The sequence below is a fragment of the Propithecus coquereli genome, unplaced genomic scaffold (genome assembly GCF_000956105.1).
Source record: "Propithecus coquereli isolate 6110/MARCELLA unplaced genomic scaffold, Pcoq_1.0 Scaffold1, whole genome shotgun sequence".
NCBI lineage: Eukaryota > Metazoa > Chordata > Mammalia > Primates > Indriidae > Propithecus > Propithecus coquereli.
In genome coordinates this window covers 468,913-487,152 of record NW_012133857.1, presented here as the reverse complement: position 1 = coordinate 487,152, position 18,240 = coordinate 468,913, and the positions used below count along the sequence as shown (strand labels likewise).

Genomic DNA, 18,240 nt, shown 5'->3' with positions numbered 1-18,240 from the left:
GAAAAACTTTTAAAATTGAAATGAAATTTCAATTATATGAAATTAAGAATTTCTATTATGAAGAAAAATGGCAAGCTTTTTTTCAAAACATGAGAAGATATTTGCAATCTCTCTCTCTTTCAAAGTTCTCATATCCAGAATATGTGAAAAACTCCTAGAAAGAAATAAAAAGAGATAACCGAATAGAAAAATGGGCAAAAGGCTTGAACTACACAAAAAGAATATCAAATATCAATAAATAATTGAAAAACTGCTAAACTCATTAGTTATTGGGGAAATGGAAGTTAAAGCCACATTGCAATACCACTCATCACCTGCGAGATGGTGAAAATGAGAAAGACAATATCAAGTGTTGGTAGCACAAAGAACAGATTGAACTCTAGTGCATTGCAGGTGGAGTATGAATTGGTACACCTGCTTTGGAAAGCTGACAGTATCTACTAAAGCTGAACATACGTATACTCTAGAACCCAGAAATGCCACTCCTAGGTATACACCCAATAGAAGTGCTTCGTATGTGCCACAAAGGATATGTACAGGAATGTCTACTATAAGCAGTCCTGCTTATAGTAGTAAGAAACAAGAGACAATGCAGATGTCCATCATCTGTAGAATAGGTCAATAAATTGTGATCTATTCATACAGTGAAATGCTATACAGCAATAAGAATGGAAACTTGCTACATGCAGTGGCATAGATATATCTTAACATAATGCTGAGTGAAAGAAGCCAGGCATGAAACACTGTAGGATTCCATTTATCAAGAGTTCAAAAACAAGCAAGTAATTTATGTTGCTAAAAGTGAGGATACTGTTTACCTTTGGGAAGGTAGTGACTAGAAGTGGGTATGAGAGAGATTCTCAGGTGCCACTAATACTCTATTTTGTGATGTATGCAGTGGTTACACATGGGTCAAGAGTTTATTTTTTTGGAAACTCATTAAACTATAATCTTACGATGTATGTACTTTTTTTATACTTCAATGAAAAATTTACTAATAAAAAAAGTATGTGATATAACTTTCTCTGAGTTCAATGTGATAATGAGAATAAAATACTTTACAAGTGTTTACAGTATTACCCAGACCTAGTAATATTATTTCTTGTGAAACTAACCAGAAATATACACAAATGTTTATATATCAGGATGTACATTTTAATACTTTTTTACCTATGTAATAGCTGGGAAAGAACCTAAATATAAAATCAGAAAGCATTGATGAAATAGATGTGGTAGAACAATGAAATGGAATATTATGCCATCTTTAAAATTCATGTTGTCAGTTATTTAAGATTATGGGAAAAATGTTTATGTATAACATTAGGTAGAAGAAAAGTATAATGTGCATTTAAGTATACATTATTCTAATTTTCTTTTCAGTGAGCATCTGTATAAAAAAGGAAATATATATGAAAGAAATACAGCTAAAATTTAATAATACTTATCTGTGAGTGGTTGTATGATAAAAATGATTTTTTTTCTTGTTTATGTTTTCCTGTGTTTTCAATTGTCTACTCTGAATACTTTTTACTTTTGTAATCATGACAATAACTTTAATATGGATATAGTCAACCTTGTAAATCTTAGCTGCATCTGAGTAACACTCAAAATTATTTGGACAACAAGCAGGTCACCTTTGCCAGAGCCATTTCTTTGGGTTGAAGTGTAAATGGGAAGTGAAGAAGAGAGTGAATACAAATGAGTCCTTCAAGTACTTTGGATGGAAGGGAAAGAAGCCAATAGAAAGGCACAAATATTGCTTTCTTTGACATTCTATAATCCTTATAGTCTAGACCAGTGTTTCTCAAACTTGGCTACACAAGAAATCACCAGGAAAGCTTTGAAAAATACAGATGCATGGGACCCTTTCTCAGAGATTTCAATTTAGTAGGTCTAGCCTGTGGCATGGGTTCCCCAGGGGATTTCAATGCAAAGCCAAGATTCCATTCTCTTTCATCTTCTCCCCTGAGTAGAGTTAAATTCCTTATCTAGAATAGTTCCACATTTATGTATGAGATGTGCTGGGCACAAAGTAGGAGCTCAATAAATAGTTGCTGATAAATGGACACAGAAACGTTTCTAGGAGATTCAGGACGTGTCCTCATGGTTAGGGATTTCTTTTTCATAGATTTGATCATGGTCCAGATTCAGAGAGGACCATCCAGGAATGAGGAGCACCTTGGTCCAAGGCTCCACTGGGGCACTGGGTGGCTTATATCATCCTTTTGAAATCTAAGTCATGTGCCAGTGGGTCTATGGCATATCCTCTTGGGAATGAAAAATAGGTGAGATGAAATCTTCCTGCAGTCAATAGTATAACTCAAAGTGCAAAGAGGAAAACTCAGTTATACTATCGGAATGTCAGTTGTGGTTACTGAAATTATTTCAATGATTACGTTTGGGGTCGGCTAGTGGAAATAGTCACCAATTTGAAACAAGTAGAGGAAATAAACAGTGCTTTATACTTGTATATGCTTACAACATATTAGGTGTTTTACATATTCTTAAGCCTTACAAAAACCATGCCAATTGGGTACGAGCATCACCATTCTAGAGATGAGGAAGCTGAAGCTTGGAGATGTTAGGCAACTTGTTAGGCTTGTCATATTAGGCAACTTGGTTACAGGGAATTTTTCTTTGTATTCAATGGTCTCTTTCAAGCACTTAGAAAATAAATTAGGCTGTGATCTTTCTGGAATAGTTAGTGGAAAGATAGAGGGGTAAGGTATATCAGTGGCTTTCAAATTTTTTCAATTCAACTAACTTCATAAAAAATAAAACCACGATTACATTAAGCTACATTACTACTTGTGCTTACAGGAATTTGCTCTGAGGAAATTGTACTGGGATATCCAAAGTCCAAGATAGGGTTCTTAGATAGGGGTATTGCCAGTAACCATCTATCTGATCTCAGGTGAGTCACTGCCTTTCTCTGGGGCTCAATTTTCTAAAGAGTGAGACAGAAAAGGATATTAAAGTAATTTTTGAAGGCTATAGACCCTTTATGAATCTGATATAAGCTATGAATACTTTCCCTAGATGATGCACGAATGCAGGTACGTGTACAGCTTTGATTGCTATTTCTGATTATTCACAGATTTTCCAAAAACTATCCATGGGCCTCCAAAGAATATATTGACCCTTGATTAAAAGCACCTGGAATTTGTGCTAAGGGGATCATAGTCATGTTTACAAAAAGAATCCTTATCTTTTAGAGATGCAATTTGATAGTATATTTATGGGTGAAATTATTTCATGTCTGGAATTTGCTTTAAAATGATCCAGCGTGTGTAGGGAGGGGTGGGAGGGGGTGGGGGGCTAATATTGTCCATGAATTGATAATTAGTAAAGCCGGGAGATTAGGTTTATGACAGTACTTTATATTATTTTCTCTACTTTTGTATATACTGAAATTTCCCATAATAAAATAATTTTCACAATAAAAATGATCAATAATTTAAAAAATACCTGGTATAGAGGATCTCTAACGTCTCCAGTTCTAATATTCTATGATTTAGCATTTCAAAGAATCTGAAAAGAATATGGATTGCTGGTTAATATTTTATGTGCTCAGGGCACTGGATCATCATTTTTCTCTTAATGGACCCTTCGAGCTAGAGAGCCTGTTGTGGGCCCTTTTTCCAGATGATTCTGTGATATTCCATTTAATTTCTTCCATAAATATACTTTTGGGGAAAGAGTAGCAAAACCAAATGCAAAAAAATCTGGACAAGAACTGGGCATTAATCATTTCACATGATAATGTGGCTCAATTTATTTTCAAAGATTTCTTAAGATGGGAAGACTCAGACAATATTGCGAATGATGTTTCGTGGCATGTAAAATACTCAGGATGTCAGGTGAAAAGGGGGGCTGGGGGGATGTAAAACAGTACACAAGCATGAGAGATAGTTGCACGGTGGTTGAGAACTTGGGCTCAGAGCCATGCTGCCTGGGTCCCTGTCCTGTCGGTGTCACTTAACTAGCTACATGGTCTTGGGTAGGTCACCTAACCTTTCTCAGCTTCTACTTCCCTATCCATAAAGTGGAAGTAATAACAGAATTTTCTATTCTGAAGATTAAGATTGTGCCTGACTTATGGTAAGCATTCAGCAGATGCTCACTATTGTTCTCTCAACTATGTAAATATAAATACAGATGAAAAACAAAGGTGTAAGATATAGATCAAAATGCTATCAGGAGTTGCCTCTGGATTGTGAAACAATGGGTGATTTTTTTTTTCTTTTTGTCATTTTCATCTGGACTTTTCAAATATCTACAAAGAGTATTTTTACTCTTATAATCAGAGGAAAAAAGTTTTTTTTTGAAAAAGTAATTCTGAAAGTCTTCCTGAAAAAGTTTAATGGCTAGAAGGGCCTGAATCATGTTTGTCCCATGAGGTATTTACAAACAAGGCATCTTCACAGACGAGTAAGATGGAATGATTACCACTGTCTTGTTCACATTTTCCTCAGCAAGTGCTCATGTTTAGGGTGATCCTTGTAAATGCCAATGGGCTTTAACATGTGGCCTTCCTGGGATAGGATAAATAGAGCTTTCCTTGCTTGTTTCATGCCATTCTGCTCCCTTAGCACATGTACCCCCACGCCAGCAGGTTAGCCCTTTTTAGGGGCATGGATCCCTTTGAGAGTATCATGAATGCTATGCCAAGAAAAACTCACAGTCAGGCGCACTATTTTGCAGTGAATTTTCTAGGGTTCATGGGCCTGCATAGCTCATCTCCACTGATTAAGAACACCGAGGCCATGGCAACAAATTTAGGAATGCATAAACACACATCAGGTGTGTAGACCACTTTGTGAAAAATTGGCTTGTATAAATCTGAAACCATAAGCCAGACAAACTGGTGGATAATTACGGGCATTACATATGAGGTTGTGCTTTGCCAAATAATTTACATTAGGACATCTATAAATAGCAAATCCATATAGTGTGTTTGAACCATGCTGCTGTTTATCCAAATGCTAAGCTCTTTCCAGAAGACACCTACTGTAATGCAACAGGCCCAATTCAAAAAGTTTAATACCAGCTTCACTCTTGAGATTAGCTACCTTCATTTACAGAATTCTAGACTGCCTTTGAAATGGCCACTGATCCGTATCACTTTGGATGGTCCATGGCAGACAACGATGAGACATCCAGAAACTTGCAGATGGCAGAGATGTAGTGCATGTGTGTGGGATATGAGACTGCTTTGGGGTGGATTGGCTGAGATGAGATGGATTCCATCTCCTTATCTCAGGAAGAAAAAGGATAAACATTGATTGAGTCCTTACCCTGTACCAGGATGGACATTAGGGCATCTCATGTATTCCTCACAATGATTCTGGAAGGTGGGGGCTTTTGCCCTCATTTCCAACTCAGCTTTAGAAAATTTGATAACCATACCCCAGATCTGGTAATTAACAGAAAAAAATTAAAATAAAATGCAAATCTTTCTATCTTAGATTACCATCATTGACGGTGAACTTCAGGAAGCCAGGACATGTTCAGTCCCCAGCATCACGCCAAATCCCCAGAGCCACTCAGGCTATGACTCTGATCCTGCAGATTTTGTCAAGGGCTTCCAGGGATGTGGGTGAAGGGAACCAGGATTGCACTTTGCCTTGCCTCATCTGACCTGGCATCCCCCTTTCCTTTGCTGCTTACTGTACAGGGACTGCCTCACATTCCAAAAATGCCTGGGAACTCACAGAGAAATCAGAGTCAGGAGCCCTGCACTTAAAAGAATCCATATAACTCCAAACTCCATCTTAGGATTTTCACTGCCAGTTGAGTTGCCTTTTGGTATTGCACTGCTACCAGTCACATTTTCTTTGATTCTCTTCCAAGATTTCCAAACATGTGCGTGGCACCCAGGAGAGTTTCAGAGGAAGTGTTAGAGTGTCAGGAGAAGTGCTGAGGGGTTGGTTTTGTGTATATGTGCTAGTGTAACTTTCATAAAAGCAAGTGTAAGTTCTTTAGAGTATTAACTTCCACAGGAGCATCAACTTTCAGGCAAATGCAGTTATTTCCCTTTGCCTAGGCTTTTTTTTTTTTTTTTAATGAGCGGTATCTGAAGTTAGGGATGAACCCTGTTAAGCAAAGGGTCTCCAAGACCCTTGGGATACGGACTCCCTTCGCTGGCCCAATGCCCAAGCTTCTCTGGAGGATTAGCCCTCCGCCGTCTCCATCCCTCAGCCTTCAGAAACCGCCTAATACCTACACGTGCTTTGGGCACAAGCAGGTTCAAAGCATAGAACAACCAAGCCACCACCCGCAAGAAACCTATTTCTGAACCCAGAGTCAACAAGAATTGCGTGTGTGTCTGTGTCAGCGAGAAGGCTGGGTCCACAGGGACGTGGTCCAGCATGGTTAGCAGCGGGTCCTGCTGGACGTTCAGGTCTCCAGGGAGGGACAGTCCTTGAGCCCTGGGCGAACTAGGGACACGTCTCAGCCCCGGGCGCCAGTGCCAGATCAGGAGAGACAAAGGTGGACAGAGAAAGGAGAGAGGAGAGTGAGTCTGTGTTCTCTTGGGGCAAGTGTGCGCGGTACCTTGGATTCCTGGCTGCTGGTGGATGCAGGAGAGGGCGGCTGCTCGGCACTCGCCGCCTCCTTGGGCAGCCCGTCCACGCCGTCCTCCCGGGCGCCGCTCGGAGGGATCATCGTGGCCGCGCGGGAACGGTGTTGGGCTCCCGGAGGAACAGCAAGGCTGCCTTCCTCCGGCGCGCCCTGCCCGCCACGCGCTAGGTTGCTCAGCTCCGGGTCCCGGGGATTTCCATCCTCGCCGAGGCGCCGACGTGCCCTCCTCCGGCCTCGACCCCGCCCGGCCCTGCCCACCTCCCGGGCACTTCCGCGGGCTGCGGGGAGAGCGCGCCCTGCTCCGCCCCGCCGCGCCCGCGGCCACCTCGCCGGCGACCTCGCAGTCGTGACTGCCGCCCGGCAGTGGGCGAGCGGGCTCCAGCTCGCCCGCCCGAGGAGGAGGGAGGCGGAGAGGCAGCTCGGGGCGGGGCTGCGTGGCCAACGCCAGGAGTAGTGAGGGCAGCGGGAGGCAGCACCCAGGAGAGCTCTGAGGGAGGCTAGACGCGCACCGGCACCGGGTCGGGGTGGTTCTTTAGGGAGGATAGAGAAAATTCAGACCAAATCCGAATGAATAGAAAACCCGTGAATTATACAGCCAGGAAGGACCATCTGCAACAACTCCCTCATTCCTCACCCCAAGAAACTGTGACTCTGAGAGAGACAGGGACTTAGCTAAGCGATTAATAGGGTTCAGTGACAGAGATCAGAGATCAGAATGGGAGTCCCCTGACTCGTGCGCACTGCACTTTCTCCATTCAGCTTTGATCTGAAGCAGAGAGGTAACGCACTGTATGTCTAGACACCTGTTACTCATTTGTCGTGCATTTATTGTGCTGAGCCTTTTACGCTTTTTACCTTATTTAATAGTCACTGCCATTCTAAGCGTCTAGGTACTATCAATTCTATTTTATGGATGAGGAAACTGGGGTTTCAGGAAGGCTCAGTAATCTTTAAATCACCACACTATAATTTGTGGAACTGGGATTTGAAACAATTTTGGCTTCAAAATCCATGCTTTTGGACTGGAGCCTCAACTCTAGGCCAGGTCCTAGAGGCTAAAGAACAATTGGAAGTTGCAGTACAGCAAGGAGTTCAGGACTGTTCACAGAGGGGCAAACCAGTGTGCCTTATTAAATCTTTTGGAAACAGAGTTAGCCCTGGTGGATAAAGGCACAGAAGGGTCCAGCTGCTTTTGAAGACACAACCTTAGTGTGCAGGTTAAGGAAATACACCTAGATATTTAAAAGCCTCTTTTCACCCATTAATACAAATCTCCTTCCTTAATTTTTTAACAGAAAATTGTGAGTATATGTTCAGATTTTCTTAATTAACTATAGATGTTTGCAAGACTAACTTCAAAGGTGTGCGACCTGTGCAGTTGCACGGGGGCCTGCACTTGGTTTAATGCTCTGATGTTGTCATCTGGAACTTCTTAAAAAGTTCAAGATGCCCTTGTAGCTCCCCAAGCTCTTGACAACTGGCTGCATTTTCCTTTTGCACTTGACCCTGTGAATTATGTATCTGGTCGCTCAGGCTTACCTTAGCTCATGTCCTTTGGAAAGAACTTACTACTCTTTCCATTCCAGACATCAATTGGCAGCTCCTGTTCAAAGTGTCAGCCTCTTACTCAGCGTTTGGTGCTCAGAATGCTCTGAACTCCCTAGTGACTCTCAGCCTCTCATTTGACCAGGCCAGATTGGCTAGCCCAAACGGCCACAAGTTTTTTCCGTCCTTAAAACACAATTCCTGATTGCTCAATAGAGACAAAATTCTAGCAGACAAAGTCACAACAGTAGCAAGCAGAGCACACAATGACAGGAGCAGCAGTATCAATGCATCTTTATCGAGCCTCTATTCTGTACCAGACATTATGCTAGAAACTAAGGATACAGCAGAGAGAAAACAGATTGTCTGTTTTCCTGGAACTTGAGTCTGGTGAGAGAGACAGAGATTAATCAAATCATGCACCCGTACACACATTTTTAATAAACTATGATAAGGAAAAGTGCAGGACTTTAATGAGTGTGTACAAATGTGAGACCTGAACTAGCATGGGGCCAGAGAAGTGTTTTCTTAGGAAGTAAAACTCCCAGGATTTACTGGCAATTCCAGTCTTGGTGAGCAAACATACCATGGCCAACAAGAAATGTTTCATTTTGGGATTTTATTTTTTTAAGAATTAAAGATGTCACCCTTCATTTTAGTATGTGCTTAGCTCCAATTAGCAATAGTATTATCCAATAGTATAAGTTCAAATGTCGTCACCTGAAGGAAAGTTTAAAGAAGATAGTACCTCCCTCCTTGTCACCTAACCCTTGTCCCAGTAACAGAAATACTTAATCTAATAAATAAGAGATACCTTTCCTAGGAAATTGTGGAATTATCCTTGGTTTTCCAAACTAAATCCAACCTTTGTTTATGTGTTTTTTTCCCACAAAATAAGTTCTTTTCCATCCAATCTTGTGTTATCTAGTCGATTTCTCTTATTCTTCAAAATATATCTCTAAGCATTTATTACTCTTGAAGTCTTCCTTGACCCATTTATCTGATTTAGATCTCCATATTAATGCTGTGGTTTTATGGCATCTTTCCTTAAGTAATCAGTAATTAACAAGATGGTGAAAAGAGGTTGCCCTTGTAGCTCCCCAGGCTCTAAGATGTTCTAGTCATTAGTTACTCCAAGTGTCCTCCACGCACTGAATAGAGAAAGACCTTGAACGCTTCTTGGGAACAGTGGGATTTGAAATCAAATAAGCACCACCTCAATATTGGAGATTTTGCCTTTATTGGCTTACAAGAAGATATTAAAATGAGAGTCCTGGCTATCTGTGAGTGTGGGGCTCCTTGATCTGCATGGAGGTAAGGGGTCTGCAAAAGGGATATTAGGCTCACAGCTCACCTCTGGAAGGAGGAGTAGAGGTGAGCAGAATCCTTCTTTGTTTGAGTCTGTGGGGAGAGGGCTACTGGCAGAAATGGGAGACACTATATTTGAGGCTTGGGTCACATGTGCTGCTGGTTTTAGACCTAGATGACCATGTCTGAGTCCAAGTCCTGGAGTGATGAGTGTTCTCCCATGTTGTCACAAAACCCAGCCCTGGACATGATACTGAAAGGACATTGGTATATTGCTGGCAATGCCCAGAGGACAGTGGAGAGAACGGATAGTATCATGTACTGGGGGTTGGAGTCAGTGGATGGTAGACCAGCAAAGTGAGCCTCAGAGGATGCCCAATGAAGCACTGATGTCCCTGGGCAAAAGTGTACTTTTTCAACGCTATGTGTGAGATATCCCCTCAGACTCGCAGAAATATAGCAGTGACACCTCACAGAAAACTGGAGGTCCTGTAGTAGAAACTGTGGTGACATTTTAACTATGGCTATCAAGATGACCTCATTTCTTCTGCAGGCTAGTAAAGCCTGGGGAAAGAAGTTTGCAAATAATTATTCTCAGTCTCAAGTCCATAGCAGGACCTTGTGATTTTTGTCAATTCCCTTCATGGTCCATTTCACTCTGGTTGCTGCATAAATAATCAGACCAGTAGAAGTGTGAGGTGTACAGAAATTTATCTCCACAAACTTCAGCTGGAAGCTCCCACTCCCTGGTTCAGTTATTCATTCATTAATTTGTAAAGTGGGCAAAGCCCTCCTCCTGATCAAATCCAATTGCCTTTCGTAGTAAACACTGTTGAGCAGAAGAGTATGTAATGCTTTCATCCTTTTCCTTTTTTTCTACTGTGAGTTTCGATAAAGACACTGGTTTTTCATTCTATGGACCTTGGCTGCTTCTAGAGCCATTAAGTAAAGATACAAATAATTCTACTTAAATAAAGCAGCCATACTTATGAAGGGTACAAAAAAGAACAGCAAGGAAAAGGAAGAGGGAGTTAATCAGAATGTCCGAAGGATGGAGTATGACAAGAATAAAGGAGAGGGGGTCTCAAGGAAGGGCTGGCTGTCCATGGCTGATGCATCAGACTCATTGTGGATAGTGAGATATATGAGAAGGGCATAGGATTGCTGATAATAATGATCGCTAACATGTATTGGGCTTCTAATATTTATAAACATTTTGTATATGTTATTTCATTTAATCCCTACAAAACCTTAGCAAGATAAAGAAAACGATCCTAGGTTCCATAGTGAGTGTGGGAACAAGGACTTGAACTCAAGTATAACCTGCTCCTGGGCCAAGTTTTGGCCACTTTGCTATGCTAGCACCTAGACAACAGCAGAACCCCGATCTTCCGAAAAGGCAGCAGGCCTCAAAGGGAAGGAGCAATGCAAATTGAGAGCCATAGACATAATAGAAGACATAGGGAGAGTCCCCAAACAACGAAGTAAATAATGAGCAGATCTATACTTTGATGGTGATGGCCAAGAAGTCAAGACCAAAGTAGGCAGCAGGCATCAGCCATTAGCATCACTTGTTACCCTCCAGCTACCTTGCCTGGTGGACCTGCTTTCAATTCTAGAGAAACCAAATTCTTTGCTCACAGTCGTACAGCTAACGACACCAACAACATCCGCTACTTTGAGCGACTGTTAAAGCAAGGCTTCAGTCCTCATAGCAACTCATGATTGGTCTTTCCTCAGTATCAAAGCTAATAATTTAATATGGAGACTCATATTTTCAGGGCAAATGAGATCTAGCTTAAGTATCCTTAACTTGTTTTTCTTTCTCAGTGCCAATAACACGACAACAACAACAACAACAATAATAGTCAATCATATTGCATAGCACTGTTTCACTGCATTAGGATTATCCCCACTGGATATTCCCAGAAAAGGGTAGAAGAATGAGACCCAAGCCCCATATGGCTGCCTACCTTCCAGATTAAGATCTGTCTCTCTTCTCTGAAATGCATGGTTGTTTCTAGGTGGTTATAACCTCTTTGAGATAGGGGGCAGCTTGAATCTTTATTCTATATTTAGTGGAAAGGCCATGAACCTGTAATCCAAATGTCCTAGCTCTTTGGCTTAAAGGCAGCAAGATCTCAGACAATTTATTTTTTATCTCTCTCAGCCTCATTTTCCAAAAGTTTTACAATGGGATAATAATCCCTACTTCATAGAGTTTCTGTGAGGATTCATGTCTGCTATCATCATCATCATCATCACCAGCCATATGATTTGGGGCAAATATACTTGGTTTGAGTTGGGTTTACTGTTCATTACAGCCAAATACATGTACAATATTTAAAGTAGATATATTCTACATTTCTAAAATAGTTAATAGCTCTTGTGTAGAGATTTTAGAAGCAGTGGATATCTAAAATTTCTTGGGAATGCATATAAAGTAAATCTGTTTTATAGATAGTGGTCCTTTGACCGGCGATTAGCATTTAACTTTATATGTTGTTTCTGTGAGTTCAGGGTAATAGTTTAAGAGGCATAGGATCCAGCCCACCTTGGCCTTACTGCTCCTCAAAAGTTCCTGGTCTATTCCCCCTCTTAAGTTTTAGTGCTTGTACTTCCCTGCATCTGAGGGTTCCCCACCGCTCCCCATGGCAAGCTCTTCTCAAGTTTTGAACCTTAGTGCCTACCATCTGAAAACATCGTGTCTCTTTCTGTCCTTATTTGATGTATGTAAGCTCCATGAGGTCAAGAGCTTCATCTCTCCTCTTCACCATATATCCCTGATGCTTAGGTGATCATATATACTAGGTGCTCAGCGAATATCTGTTAAATGAGTGAATGGATGAACGAAAAATGCCAATATTGTAAAAGAACTTGTAGATCTAATGAAAAACTATTTTGTAGAAGGAAAAAAATCGAAACCCAAATAGATTCAGTACTTACCCAAAGTCAATTAATATGTAGCACAATGAACCGATGTCTATTTACTTGTTCACTAATTCCAATGGTCATTGCTTTATTCAGCTTTGACATATATGACCAAACTACCAGCTGCACAAGTTTCTTTTCCAATTTCTCAAGTTTATTATGATATTATGCATAGTATTTCTAAATATTCATTTGCAAATAATAGCTTTATTATTATTCAAGCAGTATTCAAAAAGAATACTGAATAAATTAAAAAATCTTCTAAAATTCCACCACTTATTGGTAATAACTAATAGCTATAACTATTTTGGTAAACCTCCTTCTAGAAGCACATGCAGATAAGTATATATTTGAAATTTATATTTATTTATATTTACATAAAATGATCTCAAGACATTAAGTGTTTTTTAACCTCTTTCCCTTCAATAATATATCGTAGAGATAGTTTTGTGTCAATAAATGTAAGTATACATCATCTTTTCTCAAATGACTGTGTGTATTCCATTATATAGATGCACCATAATTTATTTATGAAGACTTATTTATGCTTTTTTGCTAGGAACTGTTAGAGAGCAATTAGAAACTTATTATCTTTTTTATTCCTAAATAGCAACCTGGCAAAGTAAGTACCATTAGACCCATTTTGTAGATGAGGTAATTGGAAGCCAGTAAGGCTTTTTGACTTCCCTAGGGGGATATGATAATTGCAGAGTGGGAATTCGAGTCCACATCTTCAGACTCTAAACTCAGGCTCCCCACAACACATAAGCAAAAAGCAAACAGTAAACTCAGTGTGATCACTGTTGCATAAGAGGCTTGCACAACATGATTTGAGAGCATGTGCAGGGGAAGGATCAGGTGCACCAAGTGGAAAGGATGTTGGGGAAGGTTCCAGTGGAATTTGGAGGGTGAATACAGTTTTTCTGGAAGGATAAAGGGAAGCAAAGAATCTTGAGAGAATGTACAGTGTCAGTGCAGACATGGAGGTATGCATATGCAAAGATTGTCCAGGTTTGGTTCTTAGAAAACCACTGTTACTTTCTTTTAGGTGTAACACTTACTAATCACATAGACGATGCTTGATAAAAGAAAAAAGGTTGGAGCTGTAGAAATTATTTGAATAATAGTTTTCAGTACTTCTACAAATGGCCCATGAGGAAACTTGGATCTCAGTCATCTTGGAAGAATCCTGTTGGTCCGAACTAGTAATAAAGGGAGGAAGAAAAAGCATCATAAGGATGCTGGAGGGTTAAATGGGTCACAGAGTTTTAAAAAGAGCCAGAATTTAGAGATTTCGCAAGACACACATAGAATCTTCATTCCTGGAAGCCAGATATAGAGAGCTCTGGTTGCCTCTGAGGCCGAAACTTATTCTATATATGGGGCCTTAAAATTCAAACATACACATAAGTTGCACATTTACAACCTCCAAAGCAACATAAATATTCAACTTAGTCACTGTGTGTCATAAACGATGTCCCTGGAAGTGAGGAGTGGGGCTAACTTTTAAAACAAAGGAAAGGAACTCCAGAAGAAATGGATAATAGTTGATGCTCTTTATCCACAAAGCTTTGCGCTTACTTTGAAATATGTTCCAAAAGCTTGTAGAGCCATGCTGGCAGCAAACGAATCTCACAAATTCTCTCCGCTATGTTTTCCAGAATGTGGGTTATATGACTGCTTTGTCTTTCTGCCTCCTGTAACCCTCTCTGTTCCTTCAATTGCTCAGTTGGCAGCCATGAACCATCCATCAGGCACTTGACAATTGGCCTGGAAAAGATGACTCAGGCCTTAAGCCTTAAATGCTAACTTTCTTCCCTCCGTAGCCGAGGCAAACTTACCCATAAAGCTTGGACTTATGAAACATACCTATGTTTCATCTGCCTTTTTTCTTGCAGAGTTGGCAAAAAAAATGGAGATTTTTGTCTCCTCAAATGTTAATAATAGTTAACAACAGTTAATAATGATAGCTTATCAGGCACACGGTATAGTGGGGGACAGTATCAATGGGGTTGTTACTCAGGCAGACCTTTGGAGGTGGTTTTGACTGCATCTTGGTCCACTGTTTACTCCCTGAAATGCAAGCTGCCAAATTGCCAAAGTCTTCCAAGCCAATGGCCCAGCCTGGGTAGCAACATTGTATCGCACAGAATTACTGACTTCCCTAGAATGTAAATAGAGCTGTTAATGTGTGAAATGAGATAAACACCTAGGTTTTAAATAGAAATTTACTGTATGTTGCCATTTGGTTTTCCTCAACCCACTTATATATATATGTAGTGAGTCACCACGTCCTGTTGTTTCTACTTCTGCTGTGGTCATGGTGACAAGGAGTTAGTACTCAGCTTAAGATATTTGAGATAATTAACAAAATAAGGTATAGATGTTTAAATGAATAAGGTACTTATTTTATTCACTGATTTATTTATCAAAAGTTGCCGAGACCTGCTTTTCAGGCATTTTATTAGTTTCAGGGATATAGAGAGGTATGTACATATTTCCCAACCCAAAGAAAAATTCAGCTTAATAAGAACAGCAGAACTGGGGACACATAATAACCACAAGTATGAAGAGAGAGCTGTGGGAACCTGGAGAAGAAAGGGCTAATTGTACTGAGGGCCCAGGGGGGAATTCACCAAGAGAAAAATTAACAGTGAAAGGTAAGTAGCAGTTTTTCAGAAGAAGAGGAAGGTCATTCTTGGCATCTTAAAATTAGTATGCATGCATGCTTATGTTTTGTTGTGGTATGTTGTGAGGGCTGTTTATTTATATTTATTATTATGACTTTGGAGGTATAGAACAGACCCCGAATTGAGTTATTCATTGCACACTGTCATCATCAGTCCTTGCAACTCCCCTTTCTCATTTTAGCTTATTTAATTAACTGTCCCAAATTTACCCTAAGCCTCACTAGAAATTCCCTCCTCTCAGTGATACCCACAATAATGTTTTCAAAATATATATCTTAGACATGTATGCATATTTGAAAATTATGTGGGGTTAATTTGTGTGTATAAGTGTCTTGAATTGTATTAAACATATTGCACTATGGCATATTCCCTCTTTCTAACTTATCTTGGAAATATAATTTGATTTTTAAAACTACATTAAAAGTAAAATATGCAAAAATTATATAAACTGATAAAGACCCATGTTGATGAATGAATTCTGTTTCATTGTTGTATACAATTCTGTTGCATGAATCTGCCATGATTTCCTTCATTCATTATTTGTTAATGGACTGTTGAATTGTTTCTGATTTTCGCCTGTCATACATAATGCTACCATGAACATTCCTGCATATGATTTTGATGCTAACATTTAAGCATGAATTAAGGGTTTCAGTTATTTTCTTCAACACTTATATAGTCATTATTTTTAATTGTATCACTGTGAACTTATTAGCATTTTGCTGATTACTAATAAAGTTTAGCACCTTTCCATATAGTTACTGGTCATTCAGATACTCTCATAAACATAGAGTAAAACAAGTAGACAGAGAAGAGTACGTACTGTATTATATAATTTATATAAAGTTCAAAAACAACAACACACGAATCCCTAGTGTCAGAAGTCATGACAACGGTTATCTTTGGGGAGGAGAGATGGTTTATAATTGGGAAGAAGTACTATGGCTTTCTAGGGTGCTAGTAGAGTTCTATCACTCCACTTTAGGCAGTGATAACTCATTAAGTTACACAATAACAATTTGTGAGCTTTTCTGCAGATGTACTTCAATAAAACACTTATTTGAAAATTTGATAAGAAGCAGATAAACAACCCAAATAAAATTGGGTAGACTCTGCTTGTGAGAAGATGGAGTAGACATATTTTTTCCTGTTTATTTAGTTGTTTAAGGACAACCAAAATCCCTGGATGTTATATAAAACAAATATAACAGGACTCTGAAACGTGGAAAGATGAAGGCAGACTGACTTGGGATTTCAGGACTCAAGGGATGACACATTGGTGAGTTCCCTGGATTTTTTTCTTTTTTTGCCAGTGGGAGCAGACAAGAAAAGCCCCAGCACCAGCCTGCTCTCTCTAACGAAAGGTCTGATAAAGGGGGCAGCCTAGCAAGACAGAGACTTTTAGACAATAACTGCTCTATTCCAGCCAAACACTGCAGAAAATACTGTTGCTCTACCCTGACCTATGCTAGTATAGACTGAATGGGAAGCCCAGATTTTCACATTCACCATGGTGTGAAGTGATATCTCAAAAAAGAAGGGAGTAAGGATTTTAATTTTCACCAGCTGGTAATAGGGCCCACCCATGGTATCAGTGGAGACCATGTGGGGAACGGGACTTTTATCATTATCCAATAGTAAAAAAGATCCCCTTCTACTGGGGGATATAGACTTCAGTCTCTACCTGGCAGTAACAAGGTGGTACCTGTCCCTCTTCCTCTGCAAGCCAGTGTCAGAGAAAGCCAGCTAAAGTGAAGATTTAAATAAGATTCAGAGTCTTATGACATGATACAAAAATGTCTATGTTTCAATGAAAATAACTCATTATATGAAGAAACTGGAAGATAGTATTCCACAGATACCAACACCTAGATGATAGAGATGTTAGAATTACCTGACAAAAGTTTTAAATTAGCATGATAAAAATACTTCAGTCACCAATTACAAACATGCTTAAAACGAATGAATAAACAAAGTTTCAGCATAGAAATAGAAAGTCTCGGCAAACAAATAGAAGACATAAAGAAGAACCAGACACAAAGTTTAGGTCTGAAAAACACAAAAATGGAAATAAAAAGCTCCATGGATGGTTTCAATAGTAAAGAGAAAATGACAGAAGGAAGAATTAGTGAACTGGAAATTCTAACAATAGAAATTATCTAATTTGAACAATAGAGAGAAAAGAGATGGAAAAAATGGACAGAGCTTCAGGAACATGTGAGATTATAAAAAAAGATTAACAATCACATTATCAGAATCCTGGAAGGAGGGGAGAAATAGAATGAGGCTAAAGAAGTACTCAAGGAAGCAATGGCTGAAAACTTACTAAATTTAGCAAGAGATATAAACCTTCTGATTTAAGAAGCTGAGAGAAGCCCAAGAGGATAAATCTAATGAAATCCATGTCATGATATCTCATAATTAAACTTCTGAAAAGTAAAGACAAAGAAAAGCATTCTTAAAAGAAGCCAGAGGAAAATGACATCTTTACCCATAGGAAAAAACAAAAACAATTCAAGTGACAGAGAATTTCTCATCAGAACAATGGAGGCCAGAAGGAAGTGGCCCATTTTTCAAGTGCTGAAAGAATAGAACCATCAATCCAGAATGCTGCACTCAATGAAAGCTTCCTTTAGGAATGAAGGGGAAATTAAGGCATTCTTGGATGACAGATAGCTAAGAGAATGTACCACCAGGAGATCATCATACGTAATGGCTAAGGGAAATTCTCCTAACAGAAGGGCAATGATGAGAGAAAGAATCTTTATGCACGAGGAAAGAAGAAAAACAGGGTAAGAAAAACTATGAGTAAACATAATGGTCTTCATTTTCCTCTTGAGTTTTCCAAATTATGTTTGTGGAAGCAAATATTATAGCACTGTGTGGTGTGGTTTTAAATATATGTAGAGGAAATATTTAAGACAAATATAGTATAAATGGAGGAAGGTAAAGGAAGATAAAGTTTTATATTTCACATGAACTGGTGAAACAACATAACAACATATACATACATCAGTTATGTATATATATTATAATACCTAAAGCAACCATTAAAAATGCAATATAAGAAAATACACATAAAAACACTATAACTACATTAAAATGGGATTTTAAAAAATGTTCTGCCATTTAAAAAATATTTACACCAAAAACATAATTCATAAAAGGAAAAATTGGTAAGTTT

At 39.3% G+C, this 18,240-nt stretch overlaps 1 protein-coding gene across 2 annotated transcripts in view; it reads right to left on the bottom strand.

The window, feature by feature from the left end:
• STAC (SH3 and cysteine rich domain) overlaps positions 1-6,813 on the bottom strand; it is a 161,555-nt gene extending 154,742 nt beyond the window's left edge. Inside the window, exon 1 of one of the 2 annotated variants that reach the window (XM_012650672.1) lies at positions 6,556-6,813. In XM_012650672.1, coding sequence (XP_012506126.1) covers positions 6,556-6,666 — 111 coding nt within the window. In that variant the 5' untranslated portion in view covers positions 6,667-6,813. The remainder of the gene's footprint in view (positions 1-6,555) is intronic. The other variant, XM_012650737.1, reaches the window with a different exon arrangement.
• Between the last annotated feature and the right edge of the window lie 11,427 nt (positions 6,814-18,240).